The 20,282-nt window shown below is 42.8% G+C and overlaps 1 protein-coding gene across 1 annotated transcript in view; it reads right to left on the bottom strand.

Annotated features, from left to right (window-relative positions):
• The window catches only part of CLMN (calmin), a 72,560-nt gene that overhangs the window by 18,428 nt on the left and 33,850 nt on the right, over nucleotides 1-20,282 (bottom strand). Inside the window, exon 2 of the mRNA XM_074584102.1 lies at nucleotides 2,320-2,381. Within this exon, the coding sequence (XP_074440203.1) occupies nucleotides 2,320-2,381 (62 nt within the window). The remainder of the gene's footprint in view (nucleotides 1-2,319; nucleotides 2,382-20,282) is intronic.

The following is a 20,282-nucleotide window of genomic DNA, read 5'->3' as shown; positions in this document are numbered from 1 at the left end:
AAATACCCTGCCTAGGAAGCAACCACCCAAAGGTTGGGTGCTGATCCCTCAGACTAAGACACGTCCAGCAGAAATGAATCTCCTTTTATGCCCTAAATAAGCCCAAGATACAGCTTGGCCACAATGTCCTGTCTCCTCTGTAAGGTTTCTGGTGGTGCCATTCTATTTCCCAGTATTTTCTAAGTACTTTAAAAAGCAATTTCTTGTCATTGTGTCTCTCTCTTCTCAGCAAGCTCCTCCAAAGGGAACCATCTCCTTGCTTCACCGTGGTGTCTGATGATGCGTGCGCCGTGAGGCACACAGCCAAGTCAGCTCAGCCCTCAGGGGAAGTCTCAGCTGCAGCAATTACGCTCTGTTCAGGTGTCACTCACTCTCTTGTCCCTAAAGAGCCAAGTCTCTTTATCTTTGGTTGGCCAATGCCCTACTGTTCAATTAAGCAGCTTCTGGCAAACTGGGACCATACATTTTTGTTACTAGCCTATAATCTAGTACTCCGTACTTAAAAAAAGAAAGGAAAGTTCATTTCAAAATTAAATAACCTATCTGAAAGCCTCAAACCCAAGCATTTTGTTATTCTTTCAGTACTTTAGACAAGAACCACCAGAACTCAGAAGATGCAGATGACTCCCAACTATCCCATGACCAGCAAGAGCCAGCTCCTCTCAAAAGGTGACCCAAATGGGATGGTCTGCTCCAAAAGGGGTCACACCACAGCATAAGTTTCCTGAACAAGTACAAGACGACTTCACTGCTGCCCTTAAAAAAAAAGAAGCCACTCTGCACAAAGTGCTGCTTTGAGGATAAAGGCAGAAGCCACCTTCCTCAGTTGGTGTCCTCAGGGAATCACCTGTAATTAGAGAGAACTTTAGCAAAGCTCTCATTATTTACATGGATATGTTTATTATGCCACTTCCAGGAAAAACATTAATATAGCAGCAGACTTCTGCCCTCTCTTCAGAAAAGCATTTTTTTGGTTGAATCAGAGAGGAAAAAAAAATAGTATACGCTCCAGAGAAAACATTTCACCTGCCCACAAAGTTTCTAAGGCTTCATATGCTTGGCACAGCAGAATTAACAGCACCCTACAGCCTTTTTCATGATCTAATTCCTTCTGTAAATCAAAGACCTTCTCCACAGTCACATATTTGACAACCTTTTCTGACAACTTCCAAAATTGCAGTTAGTTTAAAGCCCTAGAGCCTGATTCACGAAGGAATCACGTAACACTGTCTTGGTTCTGAGAGACCTTTGGGAGCAACTGCTAGTCAAAACATTTCCAACTAGCCTTATTCTGATTTTCCAGTGAGATTTAAGAGGATCCCTTTATTCCTTCAACACTCACTGTAGAGTAGTGGACTTATGCAACTATATTTGTGATACCTTTCTTCTAAAACTCCTTTGCTTTACTGTGGCTGAAATGCAATCGCTTCCAAGAACTACAGGAGTAGGCTGAGAGCTCGTTCGAAGCCCAAACTTAGTCCCAATCTGTACTTTGCGAAATTTAGCTACATATACTAAAAGCGCTGTGAAGCTCAAACTCCAGTCTGAGTTAGGACTTCGTCTAGATCAGGAAGCTGGTCCACCTTCTTGATCCTGCACTAAGCATTGCTGCTGTCTCAGTAAGAATTTTTTTTTCTTTTCAACCTCAACAGCAGAAAAATCATTCCCTGGATGGCAGACTACTCAGGAGAGTCAATACTTACCTGCTATCACTAAGAACAGTGAATTAGGTTTAACAGCCATATTATGGTGTGGTTAAGAAACAATTACATCTTAAAAATATGAAGTGATGTCAAAAATTAGTTCTCTAATGTAAGTGGATATGTAAAGATCCCATTATTCAATTCCCCCCCCGCCCCAACGTGACTGACAAGGAATTAATGTTTCCCATCTGGAGATCTGGGATGAAGCCAGCTTCTGGAGAACATCAGTCTTTGGCCACGATGCCTCAGATGTTCGAACTTCTAGTCCAGGGAAGAACACAGTCGTCTTCACCTCGGAGCAGCCTCAACCACATTTGATTTTATGTGGGCACATTCTATGGGAAAATTCTGGCCTCCTGGTAACAGTCAGTAGCATTAAAGACTTAAATGCACCTGAGATGAACTAAAGCCAGCCAAGCATTTGTTGCGCTTGAAAAGGAATTTTCATTTACCCCAGAAACATGCTTTCAGCTTCGCCTCATTCTCCTCCAAACGTCCCCATATGCACTGAAGTCAACTTTGTGTCCAAATTTTAACTACTTTAAAAAGAATCAACTGCAATCTGTCTATGATTGTGTCCTTGTATCTCAGTATCAAGACTGTTTGTCAGTCTTACCTTTCCCAAATGTAGGTTTATCCATCTGGTAAAGGTCCTCTTCTGTACATTTTCCCGCTCCACTAGAAATATCAGAAACAAAAAACAGCGCTTAAGTTTCCAGAAGAGGGAAAGCTGGTAAGAAATTTCAAAAACTGATGCACAAAAAAGTCAGAATTCATGAGAGGCCTGTGAATAGAACAAATATATTCCAAATCGGGAATGGTGCTGTGGTGTTTTATTCAATTTCTTTGCCCAGGCATGAGCTCTACACTTGTAGATGCATTCTACAGGACGTAGGAAGAAGTCTCTCTTAGTTTTGCAGTCTTCAGTGTTGCTTTTGAGAGGTGAACACGGATGTGTTGCGCACAGCTCTCCAGTGATGTTAGCCTCTGAGCAGGCAGCTTGACCTTTCTGTGTCAATTTATAGAATTATTGCTCCAACACCCTCATGCAAATTGGGCTGGCGTGGATTCCAATGTACTTACTTGCATGCACAAGGAAACAGGACCGTGTTAGCCAGCACAACAATTTGGTCTTCATTCTTATGAATGAAAAAGCCTCATCGAATCTCATCTTCCCCATCTCCCAACTAGTGCATTTAAAAGCAAAATTCCAAGTCCCTACACTGAAGAATCATTTTATTTGTATTGCAATAAGACGAGGAGTGCTTGTTCCTTGCCAGAAGTGCTGGACGCTAGGTGCTGTACAAGCAGCTCTTGGGCCAGCTGAAGAGTTTTTAATCACATCTGCCATTTCCTGAATCCATTTCCATAGTGAACTACAGCAAAAGTGCAAGGGGAATCATATTACTGACCAACTTTCGTTTACCTTCTAACATAAAAAAGTAAACCATATATATAATATAAATGAAGTAGACTGACAAAGCAATATTTCATTTTAGAGACAATTATTCTCAAGTGGTTCTCAAATTTCACTTGAATTAAGGAAATCTGGCAATTTATGAACAAAAAACATTAAAAGTAGTTATATTCTGTATTTCAATTTACTCATAGAGCATATCAAATATATTTTAAAACCATTTTGTGTTTCTTCAGCCCTACAAAAATAGCTAACCTATCTACTGGGAAATCACGTTCTGTAAAAGTCTGGTTTGTTTTTATTGGTCAGACTAATTATAGGCTAAGTAGTAGCTTCTGTAAATCAAATTTTAATATTGTTCTTTTTGATCATTTTAACTGAAGGGTCAGCAGCCTCTAATCATATGTATAATTGTTTTCCTTATTTTGATGTATTGGAATAGAGCTTTCAGCATGAATTACATGTCACTGACGGCCATTCTGGCCTTTAAAGTCCTCTTATTCCTGTAAAACCTGATTTTATGTAAGATTGGTTAAAAAAAGTCATTACCCCTTAAGTGCTTTAGAAAACATGGAAAATGCCAAACTAATTATTGCTGTTGGCTTTTCTTGTAAAACATCTTAGAAGAATGTGCACAGATTTGAAACAGCTCTCTACAAATGAAACTGTAAATTATATTGGGGTTCCAGAATATCTGTAAAAAACCCACAGCATTTACCACCTACAAATCTCAAAGTCCAATAAACCATGAGACATGTCACATCTTTCTTGGGCCTCACTTGCTTCAGCACCTCGACCCCAGAACTTCTTAGAGAAGAACTTCTCAGCAGAAATGCTATGTGTCACCTCAGGTGTAACTTCCACAATCGATCTGTTAAAATTAACTCTTGAAGGTGGGTGGAGGTTAACGTTAAGCCAGATCTGTTCCTCGAGACACTTCTTTTTGCTTAAATACATGCGTTGGGTGCAAAGGGGAAGGCAGAATGGGCACAGGAGCTAGCGGCAGGCAATGAGGCCACCTCTGCCTTAAGCTCAGGAATGCTTGGATGGGCAGTGCTAGGTTTCAGGGAGACCTTGTCAAATGACCTTCCCATTTGATAATAAGTCCCAATACAGACTTCCAATGTTGACCAAAATCAGAGAGGAAACACAGAAGGGTACACAGAAGCAAAATGAATATTTTCTGATTTCATCAGAGGCTTGGTCTCTTGGTTTCAGGTCTTATTTTTCACCAATCGCTTTGGCAACCTTCATTTTCAGGGTAAATAAGGATGCAAGAGAGCTGTGTTTATTTACGGATCATCCATAAAACTGAGCACGCGTTGGCTCCTAATTTTGCTGCAGAAATTCTGCCATCGATGCAAATAAGAGTTGCACATATGCCTGAAAGGACGGGCGAGCCAAGCTGGTACGACTGCTTCAGGAAGCTCACACACCAAGGAAGAAAAAAAAGGCACACTGAGGAAAGCATTTGCATTTGCATACATACACAGGTTTCTGACACTAATCAGTGAATGCTTCTACAGCAAACAGCCTCTTTCCAATAAGAATGATGACCCCAGAATGGACACTTCGATCCTGTAACAGTCTAAAGCGATAGTAACTGGCCGGGGAAGAGGAAAAGGGAGGGAATGTGTTTATAAAATCCCTAAGGCAGACAAACCCCTAATGCAGTCCATATGCTCGACAGTAGAGTTAATGGGAAAAGGTCCGCGCAGGTATTTACTGATGTGTGCCTTTAACTGTTATTCTTCTCTTTGTGGACCTCCCAGTTTCGGTACAGTCCCTCTTCTCCACAACCTTTTCATTTGAGACAATTGCAGAGACTCTATAAACTTTATACAGTTTCTATAAATTAAATGGAATCTTTTTTTCTTCTTCGCACCTACTATTGTATAAAAGTGAAGAAAATAATTCAAGTCTAAAGTTCCTACGCTTATGTATCTAGTTTACTGAAACTGCACTGGGTTTACTGGTCAGCTAGAGAGCAATAGCACCATTATAAAATTATAATCACACACACCATATGGCTGGCCTGCACACAAATCCTATGCTGGAAAAGATGGATGCCTGCTGTGAGGGTTGGAGTCAAAGATGTAATGCTGGAAGGCAGTGGAAAGTTTGGAATTGCCATTTTGGTTCAGCTCAGCCCAGACCTTGGCATAAGAGAAAAAATATAAAGAGAAGTTTTGACCACCACACGGAAGCTGGGTCTTCCATACTCTTCCAATAAGCTCAGCTGCAACGTGCTTTCACAGTAGGGTCTAAGATGTGGCAGAGGCACAGGATTTATATCAAAATAGACAGGTAAGGCACTGACAGGCATTAGCTGCAATAATTTAGAGGGAAAGAAACCTCTAGAGAAGGAAAAGGTGTCCTGGTAGGGTGATGAGTCTATTGTATAACCCACACAGTTCTCTGCCCCACAGGACAGCAGAATTTGGCAGAATTTGGCTCAGCTAGTGTCTGCACCCTAGTCAGTTTGCAAATAAGTACTCACAAGGATATATATTCTGGTTTGTCAAATCTTATGGCAAAGACAACTAAGTCATCGCAGAACACTAAGCTAGTTCAAAAACCACTTGGGCAAAGTCAAGGTTAAGCTGTTAATGGAGAAGAGAGTTCGGCTGCTGCCCTTTGTGGCACCGTTTCCTTCTTCTCCAGCCTAGAAATTCCTCAGGCATCTACTGCTAATGCCATTTCTTTCTCCTTCAGATCTCCTCAAAGGTCACAACTGTTGCAATACCTACAAGAAGCCAATCCCTTAACAGCCTCTGGGTTCAACAGCAAACTGGAGATAGCAAATATTGATTTGCTTCTAAATACTATTTATTCTGTTGTTGCAGAACCAGTTATGAATAATCCTCTGAGGCACACCACCAGGGGGCTGGGCACATGAAGGAACTATGAAACGTTGGAAGCTGATTTGAGTGGAACACTCATCAGTGTGTAATTATGTAGCTTCAGAAAACTGCTTGATTTGCATGTATGGATATTACTCCCAAAGCAAAGCAGAAGGTCACTTAAATTTGTTTCCAGAGCTATTACCATTTCACCCAGGATATCATCATCAGATGACGTTGAAACCTTCACAACAGGCCAAGCTGGCTTTTAGATCCACTTGCAACTTACCTTTAAGACATCTTGCTAACTACTAGTTTTTATAACATGCACAAAAGCCAGCTTCCTTGTTTCTACCGCAAGTTATAACCTCTATAGATACAAGATATACCTGTAATTAACATTAAGCAAGCGTTCAAGACAGAAATGCAGGTGTTGGCCATCTAACTGTGAAAGAGGATGCTTTGACTGCCCTTGGCTTCAGAGGCAGTAATTTCCCAGGAGAATCGTCCCACATCCACATCATCAGAACCAACTCATAATGTGTTTGGCTCTGGAGGCACCCGAGCATCTGCCAACGTCTTAGATCAGGAGAAAATGGCACTTCTTATTACACAACGAAAATATATGGGCAAATGTATGATATTTAAATACTACAGCCTAACTTCAAAATTATAAACATGTGGTTCAGACACCCTAAGTCTTGGGAAATGCAAATTCCTCTCCTTCCACCTTCCTCACCCCCAAACCCCAGTGCATACAGCAGAGCAATCCATCAGTCTCTAAAAAACACACACTGAATCATCTACTTTTGAATGGCCCAAACTCCAAGCCACTAAATAAAACGAGAGCTGGACTTTAAACCAGGCTTCACGGTGCTCCTACACTGTGACTCAGCCTACATATTTCTGAATACTGGTCATCACGCTATCAAGTCTGAATGCTGTTTTCTCTGCAAACTTAATCATAGAATGGTTTGGGTTGGAAAGGACCTTAAAGATCATGTAGTTCCAACCCCCTGCCCTGGGCAGGGACACCTCCCACTAGACCAGGTTCCTCAAAGCCCCGTCCAGCCTGGCCTTGAACACTTCCAGGGATGGGGCAGCCACAGCTTCTCTGGGCAAGCTGGGCCAGGGGCTCATCACTATCATAGTGAAAAATTTCTTCCTGCCTGACATCTTAGAAAATGTATTTTACCTAAAATTGCTCATTTGCTGCCCACAATGTTCCAAGCTTGTGCTACTATGTCTCGAACGCTGAAGAGTGCGTTTCCAGACATGAAAGCCCATGTTGTTCCTACCCATCACGACAAGGCTGCCAGCAACACCATTAGCTAAAGAGAACTTCTTAGGTTTTTGTTTTAATTAGGTGCTTGTCTCTTTGCATACACCCAGACAAATGGCACTGAGTAGCCAGGTTGAATTTTGGTGTCAAACCGGCCAAAAGAGGATGACGTCCAAGACCTGCCCCAATAAGCTTCTGTATACGGTGCAGCTGGGACACATGAATCCTGTTCTGCCTTTTTTTGCCTATCTATATGCAAGTAATTGCATATGCCATACGGGCAAATAAAGGCCACGCCATTAGCTACAAGAAGCGGTCAGGCATGAGATACAGGATGTTGACGTTCGGTACAGGATATCGACAGCGGTAAGGAAGCGCGGATCCTTGCCCAGGAGACCTTTTACTCTTCAAACACAACACATGGGACAAAGGTCAGATGCAAAGACAAAAGACAGGGCAACACATCCAACATGGGAGGGGTGATGAGAGGCGAGCTGTAACGACGACAGAAAAAAGAGGGGGTGAGAAAGGGAGACTGGGTGGGGGGCAGCAACTGACACCAAAATAAATGGAGAGTTTAAGATGAAATATGTGAAGTAGGGCAGGGAAAAGTGCAATTAAATCTTCTACTTTTGCTTCATCTCAGCACAGGCGTACATTAAACACATTGAACTATGAACCCCTGGAGACTTTATCTCTATTATATATTTTTACAAGAGGCTGAAAAAACAGCTCACGACATAAGACAACATGTAGGAAAACACGTTCCTGGCAACTCTATATGGTGCAGTCCAGCTACGCTGCTCAGTGAGTGTTCACTACTTACAAGAAAATCTCCTTATTTGTAGGAGTGTGAATTTTAATGGCATAATCAAAGTATAAGGAATAATTTTATCCAAATTGCCCACAAAATTCATTTTATAAGCTTCTGAATTCCTGGGAATTGTATATTTTCCTTGTGCTCAAGAAACCCCCAAACAGCTTAGAAGATTAATATAAATTTTCTTTTTGATCTATACAGGGATTGAAGGCTTTGTTGTGTACCATATGCCAATTTGATGTAATTTGGAGCACATGAAATATTAAATCTTAAAAAACTCTGGTTTTCTAAAGGAAACATTAACTACACTATATAACATGAGACTGCTCTCAAGTTACCTCCTATGAAAAAGGGCCTCTAAGCCTTCCAGATGAAGTTGTTAAGTTAATTGTTTGTTGAAACTGACCCATTTATTAGGGTCCTTATTAAATTTCTATGGCAGGTGTTGAAAGCTTGAGGCTTTTACATTCCATCAAAGTTGCAGAGTCTGAGTCTTACTGCTTCAAAATTCTTTAAAACTCCGGCTGGTGCTGCAGAACACAAACACCGCAGGATCACAGGCATTACATTTTCATTAGCTGCAGCTAAACAGGTTTCTTTTGGAGTTCAGTGTCTGGTTGTAGAAAAATATTTACTGCTGCAATTGGTATATTAAGATTATACGCACCAGACAAATATTGCAGGATGAACATGGGATTTCTAAAAAACTTTAAGGGCTTCAATCCTCACAATGTCTGAGACAGATGTTCCCCTTACCAAAGCATTAGGAAGATGAATTTTCTTGTAAATTTGACTGGGCTCTGGAAGAGAAATCCTACATAAAATATTACTGCTAAAGCTGATCAAAATAGCTTCCAAGGAGAGGGATTTATTTTTCCCCCTTGAAAAGTAATTTGGTAGTGGCAGATGGTAAAGATTCCCCTTCCTGTACCCTTCAATCACAAAGCAAACGTCTTTGTTCTCGTGACTTTTTATACACATGGAAAATGTTATTGAACAGATTAACTGAATTTCTCATTTACATACCAGGAATGTTCTTGTGAAACAAAATTTGGCAATTTTGAAAAAGAGAGATACAATTCTGTTCTGAACACTTTGAATGAGATAAACACCAGTGTTTACTGGGAATGTTACTGGACCCAACAAAGTAGTAATTAGGTTAAATTCAATGGCTTTGGAATTGATTTAACAAGTGATTCAAGCGTTGATCCGGCAAGGGGTTTGCAGACTGTGCACACCACCTCTCGTGGTATATTACATGCTGTACAAATCACATAATCCCCCTTCTGTACCTGAAAATCAACAGGGTTTGCTGTCACCAGCAGTGGCCGTTAGCAGCAATGCACTTTCACAACATCTCGACTCAAGAGTTGCTCCGGGGTTCACTGTGTTCCAATGCTTTTTGCTGCACTAGGGTTGGTTTCTACAAATGGTTCACCTCCTGGGACTGACGATGTTTCTTGGGGGTGTTTAGGTCCCCACCTCTGCAGCGGGCAAATCTCCAACCCTTGCCGTGGCCAGAGCGCTGAGCTCTGCTTCGAAAGGAAATGCTTAACTTCAGTTTCAGCCTCTTCTTGCACCTTTTCTACCTACTTGAGTATATCAGGGCTGATTCTCTTCACTTGCTCAAAAATAAAATCAGGAGTGCCCTTCTGAAAATAACAAAATCACAGTCACCGCATTCAGCCAGGTACCAGTTAGCCCCATCTTCTTGTTAGTTAGAGGAACGGCTCTCGAATCAACTTCACACCAACATGGTTTTACCAGCACTAGCACAGCCCTTTCCCTCCCACTGACATGGAGAAGAATGCCCTGTACCTATACCGATATCTGCACCAATACGTATGGATCACTCCTAACTGAAGATCTCTAGCATCTAAGAAGAAAAGAACAACAGCTTCCAGGAGCCATCCTACCTCAACTAAGTAGGGGCTAGTGACAAAGTCCAGTCCGGTTTATCTCCAGTGCTCTGCTTTTACCCTTATTTGTTGTGGCAAACCTAGAAAGCCTAGACTGTGAAACATTCCTTATTGTTTGTGTTTTTTTCCTTCTAGAGAGGGGGGGAAAAAAAAATCCTTTTGGCTGGTTAATTTTGTTGAGACATCAAAAGCTGAAATGCAACAAGATATTCTGCTTTACATCGGTTCTGACAACGGTGCTAAAGCCTGAATAACTTGAGCTGAGCAAAGAAGCCCAACAAAACCCACGCTGTGTGTCAGGGTTATTTCTTGACACTGAGAGTCAGATGAGAACTAGCGTGTGCCCGGATTCCCACTGCTTCCTATATTCCTCAGTTAATGTTAATAGGTTGGCGGTTAACTGTACTTTTGTGCATTTGAAAATGTTGTGACTGAATTTGTGAGTAGAAGGAAGAAAATGCCGGCACAGGAGACCAGCAACGCATCCACTTCCAACAGAAGTCCTGGGCAACTTCTGAGCTCTTTTACAGGAGTTGGTCTTTAACAGAAAATCTGAAAATCTTTAACACAAATCTGCCAGGATGAAAACCCAAGGAAAAGAAATGCGTATATAGGTTCTCTCATTCTGAAGATCCAACACTAAGATAGTACCATTTTATGGCGTTAAACAAATGCCATCAAAAGATGGGAGCCCAATAACCTGTAGGCACTGCATGCGTCTTCAACGCTGACACTGCCATGTCTCCTGACTTTGTCATTAGTTCACCTGTAACCTCCAGGACAACAACCACCTTTCTATTTCTCTATTTTTGGAAATTCTTTTCCAAAATTCAAATGAGAACATGGCAGGAACCCTGAAAACTCACCCGTTATCCTTCATGGCCTTCAGGGAACAGCCACGTGGAAGAAAAAGCAAACATGAAAGAATTTGGACTTAAGCGCCAAGCAAATATTTTTGTTATTTATGGACATTTCCAGACACAAAATTTAGCAGAGGCATTCAGTACAGTATTATTCATAGCAAGACAATCTTCTTTCAGGCAAAACCCCATTACTACATAGCTATGCTCTGTCTTTGCACAGTACCTTCAACCTGATGAGCTCTGTCATCCCCCTTATCAGACTTTCACATCCTTGGGGACAAGACATAGCATTGTCTCCTGTTACAAAGGAGAACATGGGAGCACCAAGAACTTCAGGGACTAATTATCATGCAAGCAACAAGCCCTCCCTTTAAGACACTCAATGGTGCTCCTATGGCATCACAACTTTCCAAAAGGTAAGTCTGAGAAAAAAAAAAGCAGCTAATGGAAAGAACACGTATTTTCTTGCTTTGAACTGTGCTCAACATGCATTAACGATCCCTCCTGAGATGGATTTAAGAGATATACTTCAAAATGGGACGTAAGCCATTTTATTTGCTATGTTAGCTTGTACTCAAAAGAACAGTAATCAGACATTCCAGAGAAAGGCGGACCTTCAAATACATGTCATAGTCCACAGCACAAGAGGAATAAAGGTACTTTGGAAAGAGAGGGAGCTCCTGTCAGAGGGTCTGGTTTCTACAGCCCTTTGAATCAGTTCTCTGCTTTTATTTTTCTTTTAAGGACAATTAAAATGATTTTTCCCCAGCTTCCCGGTGCTCTTGGCCACTCCCCAAGACTATTAGGGAGAAGAAGAGAAGGAACCGTTCAGTCACTGCAGCCTGTTTGGTGGGACTTCAAAGTTGTACCACGCAGAAGGGTAGTTTCATTTACCCTTTAAGCCAGTACAGCTCTGCACCAGCACTATGAGACTTAGCAAACACTTCAGCCGGCACAAGGGAAGGTGTCAAACAGTGTTTTGGCAGCAGAGCTGGCCTACTGTGTACATCAGCCCTTGGCCTGAGAGCGCTTATACCTCTAGACACTATCAGATGAGCTCACTCTTCCCGCCCCACGTTGCTCTTGCATCTCTCGCCTCAAGCCCGAGCGACAGGATTCTGGCTAATGTGTCTTCCTTGCATTTTTTATCCATTTGCCACATCAAACCATGAACGTTGTGCAATGGGAATAACGCAAAGCATGAGGACTGACGGCATTCCTGCTTCTGTGGGAGTCAGAAGAGCTCTCATCAGCCAGCTCCTGTTCTGCCTTTTTTTGTCACTGTCTCAGGCACACCTGCCAGTTTCACCACAGAGGATCACTGGTATGTGCTGGATATGGTTAACAGGTGGTACAACTACCTTCTTTAGGCCTGCAGGTACCTACAGAGCTGGAATGTGCATGCTCTCCAACAGAAAAATCACTGTTCAGCCTCGATTTTTCTTCATCTGTAGAATGTGAGATGGGTGGATGAGCAATGGAAGTGGACAGCAAGGACACTGCTGCTTTCAGGACTACACATCCAGTTCCTTATGGCAACTCAGCTGGACAATCCAGTAAAACAGGAGAAGACACCAGAAGCATCTGGAAGGCTGCCCTGCACGCAGCCTCTGATGTCCGCAACACCTTCTTATCAACAACATTGAGACCAGCCCAGCTAGTACAACCATGGGCGCCAAATTTTAGGTGACAGAGGAATTTTAGGTGACAGAAGATGACAAGACACTCTCTTCGCTAAGGCCATGTCTATGCTTAGACCTAGAGACTTTAAGCTGAGAAGCTTTTGCAGATGGCCAAGGTCCCACTCAGCAATCAGTGCTGTGCCTTGCTCCCACCACTTGGCAACTGCTTCGTTTTGAGAGCCTGGTTTTAAGGTGAGAAGCTTAACTCTTGCGAACATTTTCTACTCTTTACAGCCATATGAAATGACCTAAGGCAAACCAAACCTGACTCATGGGTTTCGAGAGCCGTGTATCCCCAGTGTCTGTCATTTTGGGGTCAGGGAAAGACATTATTAAGGATTCCAAGGACTCTTGGCTTGAAGTGTGCGTGGCAATGAACTTCATCAAAGCACGCACAGCACACAGGGTACAGGCAAAGTCAGACCAGAGGATTGAGTAATCATGACTAAAACACGATCGTACAGTCAGTTCCCCTCAGGATTAGAAACACAATGCAATCTTCATAGAGAAAAAAAATAAATAAAAATCAGGAACGCAACTACCTGATTGCAGCCTCTTGCATGGCAACAGGGAAACAGTAAGTCTTTAAGGCGAAGATGCTACTTTGAAACTGAGGTATCATTAAAAAAAATAAAAGGACTGATGCCAAACAGCATTTAGACTCAGCTACAATATATTGCTAAGAAGGTCGTGGATACCAGAGTATGACCTCTATTAAAAATATTAGGTAGAAGGTGGAGAGGAGGTGGCTCAAAGCCTTAAATGACTGAAGGAATCCCTTTCGGACCTTGGGGAAATTTCCATGATGCCTGTGCTGCTCATTTTTAACAGTGGAATCATTCATGCATTGAAAGGCTCTTGAAATTAAACCCACAGACACTGACTGCAAAGGCAGTCAGATACTTCAGTGACAACTACATTGTCAGGCCCCAACGCGTAGAAAAAAAGCAAGTCATAAGATAATTTTTATGATGCATCTGTCTCACAATAGCACAACTGCTGATCGATAACATCATTTACCCAGCCAAGAAAGGAATGCCAACAGGACTTCATACAGCCATGCCACTCGCGCGCTAGTTTTGTTTGCATCTGTATAAAATTCAGTCCCAGGGCAGGAAAGTTGCAAAGACAGCAACACCTTTCATGTACTAACCCTACGATACTGGAAGTAACCGAGGGCGAAAGATTAGAACTGAACTTCATCAGCAGACCATTCTTCCCTTGCTCACCAACATTACTTTCATATGGAAGTCACCGGAAAAGTCAGGGTGGGAATTTTGTTTGATGTAACTTCCCTTGGAAGCAAAGAGTGAAACCTTTCATTATTATCTTTTAGTTTATTTCTCCATTAATAATAATGACTGCAATTTAGCTGTAAGAACGGCTTTGAAAATATACCTTCTCTATTTCAATTTATTTCTACAGCTGCAGAATTACATTGTTTAACTTTTCCTTCTTAAGTGGATTTCCTTTGGCTTTGGCTCCCATTTAATAAAGTGACGAGTTTACCGAAAACAGCCTTTGCAGTTTCAGTGGATTAGTACGGCAAAGCCTGACTTGATTGAAAAATAACTTCACTCCACATTGCTTCACTGCCAGTCAGCTCACACTATTGACTACAGCTGCGCCTGGCCGCCACACCAGTTATTTCACTTTTTGTTTGTTTTCAAACGGTCAGCAACAGCAATGCCAATAACAAGCACGCTCTTCATTTTCACGTTCTGTGGTGTGCGCAGAGTAGGGGGGAACCATCCCCTGCAGACAGGGTGTCAGAAGAAGGCTTCTCCTGCTTTGCTGGAGATCAGCAGGTGATAAAAGCAAAGAATCACAGAATGGTTTAGGTTGGAAGGGACCTTCAAAGATCATCTAGTCCAACCCCTTGGACTAGACCAGGCTGCTCAAAGCCCCATCCCACCTCCCCTTGAACCTTCCAGTGATGAATTTTGGGCGTCAGTGCAAGGTGATGATGTGCTCTCAGGAGCTGGTGGCCTCTTTAGAGGTGGCAAAGACCAGGCTGGTGGTGGCCAAAGCTCAAGGTTTTGTTTCTTTACAAAGCCTTTCCTGCACAGGGCTGGTTTCCATCCCCAGCAGCCAGACCAGCATGGTAGGTCTTGGGGGTGTCATGGCATTGCCGATGCCCAGCCTTTGCCCATGGTGACATATTGACATCTCGACTGTGTCCCTGTGGTAGGACCTGCTGAAGCACACACCAGAGGACCACCTTGACCACCCAAAGAAAGCAAGTATGGACCAAAGACAGCAATATAATGACTTACAGTTCTAGGACAGATGAAACATGTGGGCAGCAATTCAGTAGGAAAAGCTTGTCAGAAATCCCTAAGCACATAATTTAATCAGGATTTGGTGCTATGACACCACAACACGCTGCACACCTCTAAGGTTTGGAGATCCTTCATCCCCACTCATGGCACACCCTGCAGGGCTCTGGGCACAGCGGTGTCCAACAGAGACTCGTCCTTGGCAGCACCCACAGCTAAAGATAGACGCCAGGATTTGGCTTTTATTTGTCCACTAAAACAAACACATTTAACCCATAGTCCATTTTATTACAACATAAATAATAGTTCCTCTGTTCTTTCAGCACTGAAAAGGTTTAATTTTATAGCTGTGTGACAGACGGTCACATTAAACCTCACACGTGTAAGCAAACAAAGACTCTTGGACATTAACAGAGGAGAAGCAAGGACCATGGGCCTTTCAAACTCCCAAGACAAACTTTATCTGCCCTTGCCTGCCTTGGCCAGAAAACTAAAAACAGAGATAAATGCTGACTTTTGCAAATGCCAGTATTGGCTCACATGGCTCTGCTGGAAAAATAATAACTGACTGATTTACTTCTGTGTCCACTGAGGATTTTAAAGCTTAATTATATAATTTTTTTCACTTATATACTTCTAGACCACTCTCTCCATTTTAAAAAAAAAAAAGATACAATCAAGTATAGAAGTACAATTACACAGCAAAGGATGTATTTTTGTCACAGACAACGTGCAGGGAAGAAAAAACTTTGAGTTTCTGAATAAGTAGATTGCCCTTTACAAAATAATGACAAAAAGTACTTAGACAAGTTCATAGTATTGGCAATTTCAACAGAAACCTCCTTGGTGTAAAGAACAGAAACTCTGCTCGCTAAGCAAGAGCCACCAGTCTTTTAGAGAACTTGCCTGGTATGGAAGAGATGAAACTCTGTCTAGTTTCAGGAGGATGAGCTGGTCAAAGGAAAAACTTTCAGCCTGTATAAACTGGCCCTTTTTCTCTGGATTTCTAGAACTTTAATAAATTGATCCTTGCGATTTGAGGGGCAAAGGTAAGAAGTTATCACTATACTGATTTTACAAACATGTTACAGTTAATTGACTTGTCTGATGTCAAACAAGAAGCCGAGTTACAGCCTGAGCCTTGCTCCTGAGGTCACACTTTGCATGGTATGGAAGGATATGCTTAGAAAGAGCTGGTTTGATTTCAGTTGCTATGCAAGCGACAGATCTTTAAGCTGCAGCTTGTGTGGGCCCTTTTCTTAATGAAATCCACTGAGATACCGGACTCCACAGTTAAAATAGGTTTTGCCATGCAGGTCTGAAAGGGATAAATCTGGAGCAGAATGTACTCACTATAAAAAGTAGGGGGGAGGGGGGGGAAGTCTTCAAACTTATGTTTGTCCCAAGAGTCACATAAAATTTCATGTCTCAGGGTTGTCTTCCAGAGAAACTAATGTTTCCCTGGAAACACGTTTCTAAATACAGTTGCTCTACTCACATCTTGTACTAACAGTTTGCTCTTCAAGTACAGAGATGGGCTAATCCGTGCTGAACCTTGCCTGCTTTAGTCAAATCTCATAATTTCTCAGGGTCCATCTATTTTTAATAACTGAGAGCGCAATAACAGTAGCCTGTGGTTCAAGTTACTTCCAGAAGTCAATGGGTGCAAGTCCTCATGCATTAGGAGGAGCCCTAATGCATTTTTGATCTCTGGCATAAAAAAAAAATAGAGACACACTACTGCTAAATACTCTTCAAATCTGACACTGCTGGCCTTGAGCAGGCACCATGGGCACTCCAGGGAAGGGACTGTGTCCTGACTTCATACCATGCCTGGGACACTGCAGCACCAATCACTTATAGAAGAAGGAGCCAGAGCTGCCCTAGCTGAGCTATGATGAAAGACATCTCTGAGGAGCTCCTGGGAACCAGCGGAGGGAATCTGTGAAGTCACCATGGCACTTGGGTGCAGGAGATGGGTTCTCTCCTTGCCCGGGCACTCCTGTAAGGCATTAGTCTCGGCTTCTTCAAGGATACAGCATAAATGCTGGTGAATAATTCACTGTGACAGTGCAAGAAGAAGAAGGAGTTGCTTATTTCCAGCAGCCCTTCTGGTTACCCGGCATTGAACTTCTTGCCAATATCCACCTACAGCCAGGAGGCAGCGCTGGTCCTGGCATGTTTCTGAACGAGATCTCCAGGTTGCAGTGGGTTTGGCGGAATGTTTGCCGGTTTGTGCCTCTGAAAAGTAGTGGGTGGGTGACACCAGCCTTTGCCCTCTCTTCTTTATGCTTTACCAGAACAGAGGTGCTGGAAGACATCACTCTAATCTCTCGTGACTACCTACCTGGCAGATGGATTTTTTTCATTGACAAACAATTCTTTTATCTTTTGATACAAAAAACGTGGCAAGAGAAAGATTATTTGATCTGAAGAAAGGAAGACTTCAGATTTGACAGAATATTTTTTTTCTCTTTGTGCGAGGTCTGTAACATCATGAGTGGCACTGAGAGAGACTAATTTGTTTTTGTCTCTCCCAGGAAAAGAACTAGGGAACATCAAATGACAACAGCAGAACGCGGGTTTAAAAACAAAATTAAGGGAATTTTCTCTTGCCAAACAACATAGTTGCATTGTGGAAATCCTCACAGCCAGACACTGTGGATTCAACCCACTCAGTGAGGGCTTAAGGGGAGGCACGTTCACAGAAGGGAAATTCACCCAGGTTTATTAACTACAGTGAACTCCCTCCTCGCTCTGGAAGTCCCTGGTTTGCAAACAGTTGCAGACTAGCTGAGGAAATTGTGAAAACTGACTGCCCTGTTCTTATACTAGGAACCCCTTTTGGTCACTGTCGGATAGAGATACTTGGCTAGACAGACCTCTGGTATGACTACATGGCCTCCAGTACATTCTTCTATCAGGTATTATAGTGGAGGAGTCTCAGCTGTGGGCTAAGCCAGAGAGAACCTGGGCTGAAAGCACTCTGTCATAGCCCCAGGCTGAAGCAAAAGATCACTTTGGATAAAAGCCCATGTGAGGTAGAGAAGAAGTGAGAAACCTTTGTAGTTTCATGCTTGTACAGCAATTCATGAGCTCATGGGAAGGCAAGAGGTTTGGCTTTGGTTTTCTTTTATATCGTTGCCCACTCTGACCAATCTGCAGTAGGACTTCCACCCCTGCAGATAAGCAGATGACTGTTACTGTATTTGACATCAATTTACAGTCTTTTTTGCGTGATCTTGGATGATCCCACCCTTAGACAGACAGAAACATTAAAAAAAAAAAAACACAAAAAACAGTGAGAGGGAAGGACCTGGCTAAGACAACCCGTTTGGCTACCTGCTCTGAGAGCTTTTCACTCACTTTTACCGGTAAAAAGTAACACCCCTTGTTAAAGTCCACCACTTTAACAAATGACTTTATTAATTTAAAATGTATTACCCTATTATAAAACAGCTGACCTTGTTAAGCCAGCCAGACTGTTAATAAAACAGCCATGAAAAATCTCTGCGGTGAATGTCTTACAGGGCGTAGCTATCGCTGAGCCCATGACTGGGAGAGAAGTCTTGGCATCCAAAGGTGGACACCCAGAGAAAAACCCCTCCAGTAAGCATAAGAACCAGAGTAAATAAATAGGTCTCCTGTCACAGGCTGAAGGTTGCCACCACCCAGCACTTGCCGAGGAAAGCACATTCCAGATACTGGGCCCTTCCTTGCCGAGACCCGACTGCCGCAATTACTCCCAGAAACCGGTCTAATCCATCAGACTCCAGACCTCTATGGGAAATCAGAAGCCAGAAATAAAGTCAGGAAAGCGATACAAGATTATTCTTAGACAGGTCACCAAAGAGAATATTTTTAGACTAGAAACAGTCTGCTTCACGTGGACGAGAATGCGAAGAGCAGTTACATTCTCTTACCCACACAGCGAGCACTATTTTCACAGACGCCAGCATCCTCGGGAGATATCTCTCTCCACCCCCTTGCAGATCTGTTTAGTTCAGCTTGCCCCTAATTGCACCTCGGAAATCAGAAAATGCCACTTTGCCTTGGGCTGTCCCTGCTTTGCCTCGGGCTGATACGACTGTACGAACACCCCTCTTCTTCCCTTTCCTTCATCAGGAGAGATTCTTGTACCAAAGCGCAGGCTTGCTGAACAGCTAGGGGTATGGAAAACGCTGCTATTAAAGGTTTTGCTAACAATGACATTTCTTAACAGACGTGGTCACCATTGTATTTACTTGCTTTCAAAAAGGAAATATTACAATTCCAACTGAATGCTTTTAAAGAAACCTTCAGCTCCAGGGGTGCCAGCACCTCCTGTCCAATGCACTTGCCTTTGGCCCATATGTGCATCCTGGGACTTTGGAATAAGCTCTGGACAGAGAAGTTACCAGTCAAATATCAAGCTAAGAATTTGACTCTGATAAATTCTGCCAGTGTGGTGCCATACGAGAATGCTCTTTTAATTCAGAGCATCTCATTGCTGCCTCTATTCTTTCCTAAGGGGAAAAAACAAAAGAGAAGAACACCACGGTTATCAAAAAGGACTCTGTGTTCTTACTGAGGAAGCAGTTCAGTCCCCAATCGCTGCAACTTCCCATCTCATGACCTACACATAAGGTGCATATCCAAGCACTTTCTCCACAAAGCCACCTGTGCTGCGCTCCCAAGGACACATCCCCTTCACTGTATCTGCCACGACTTGCAGCTTCTGGGCAGGAACTTCTCACACTGTGGAACTTGAACCTCAAATGATCTGCATCAGTCTGGAGGCACGCATCAGTTTCCTATGGCTTTGAGACTCCATGTCCACTTCAGACGTGGAGCTGAGAAGGTGGAATTGTTTCACACCAAGGAATGCTGCCAGCAGTCCACACAATTTGGAGAAGACATTCCTTTAACAGCTTATAGTTCTTCTGGTTGTAATGTGGATCAATGAGAGGTCAATGGCCAGTATGGCACACCTGAATTTTCACCTTCAGTTTGGAAGCACAACTCAGGCTTTTCTCCTAGATGCCCTTCCAGTTCTTGCTCCAATTTGTACTAAAACATCCATGAAACCAAGATGATGTCCACAGTTTCCTGTACTCAAGAGGTTCATAAGAGGTATCAGGTGTTTCAGCTAGCCCTGCAAATCATACACTACAACCTGGTTTAAAACAGGGAAACCCTCTGCCCTGAATATAGTTGGTGGTATGAGTAGCATCAGGCATATCAGTCTTTGGAAATGGATAATTTCTGTCCTCTACTTGGTCATTTTAGACCAAAAAAGAAGTTTCTTCCTCATTATGAAGTTACAGACCCAATGAGGCCTAGTTCAGCTATCCCCATGTCCTCTGGGTGCCCGCTCATCGACGCATGCCCTTGTGCTCCACATCGCTACGTCAGCGTCCCAGATCACCGTCCCAGATTTGTGCCCTCGTGCCAATTCTTCTCAAAACAGCAGAGAAAACTCCCTCCTAACCCAG

This window comes from Larus michahellis, chromosome 4 (genome assembly GCF_964199755.1).
Source record: "Larus michahellis chromosome 4, bLarMic1.1, whole genome shotgun sequence".
NCBI classification, from domain to species: Eukaryota; Metazoa; Chordata; class Aves; order Charadriiformes; family Laridae; genus Larus; species Larus michahellis.
The sequence above is the reverse complement of the archived record's forward strand: the minus strand, read 5'-3'. Positions and strand labels throughout refer to the sequence as shown.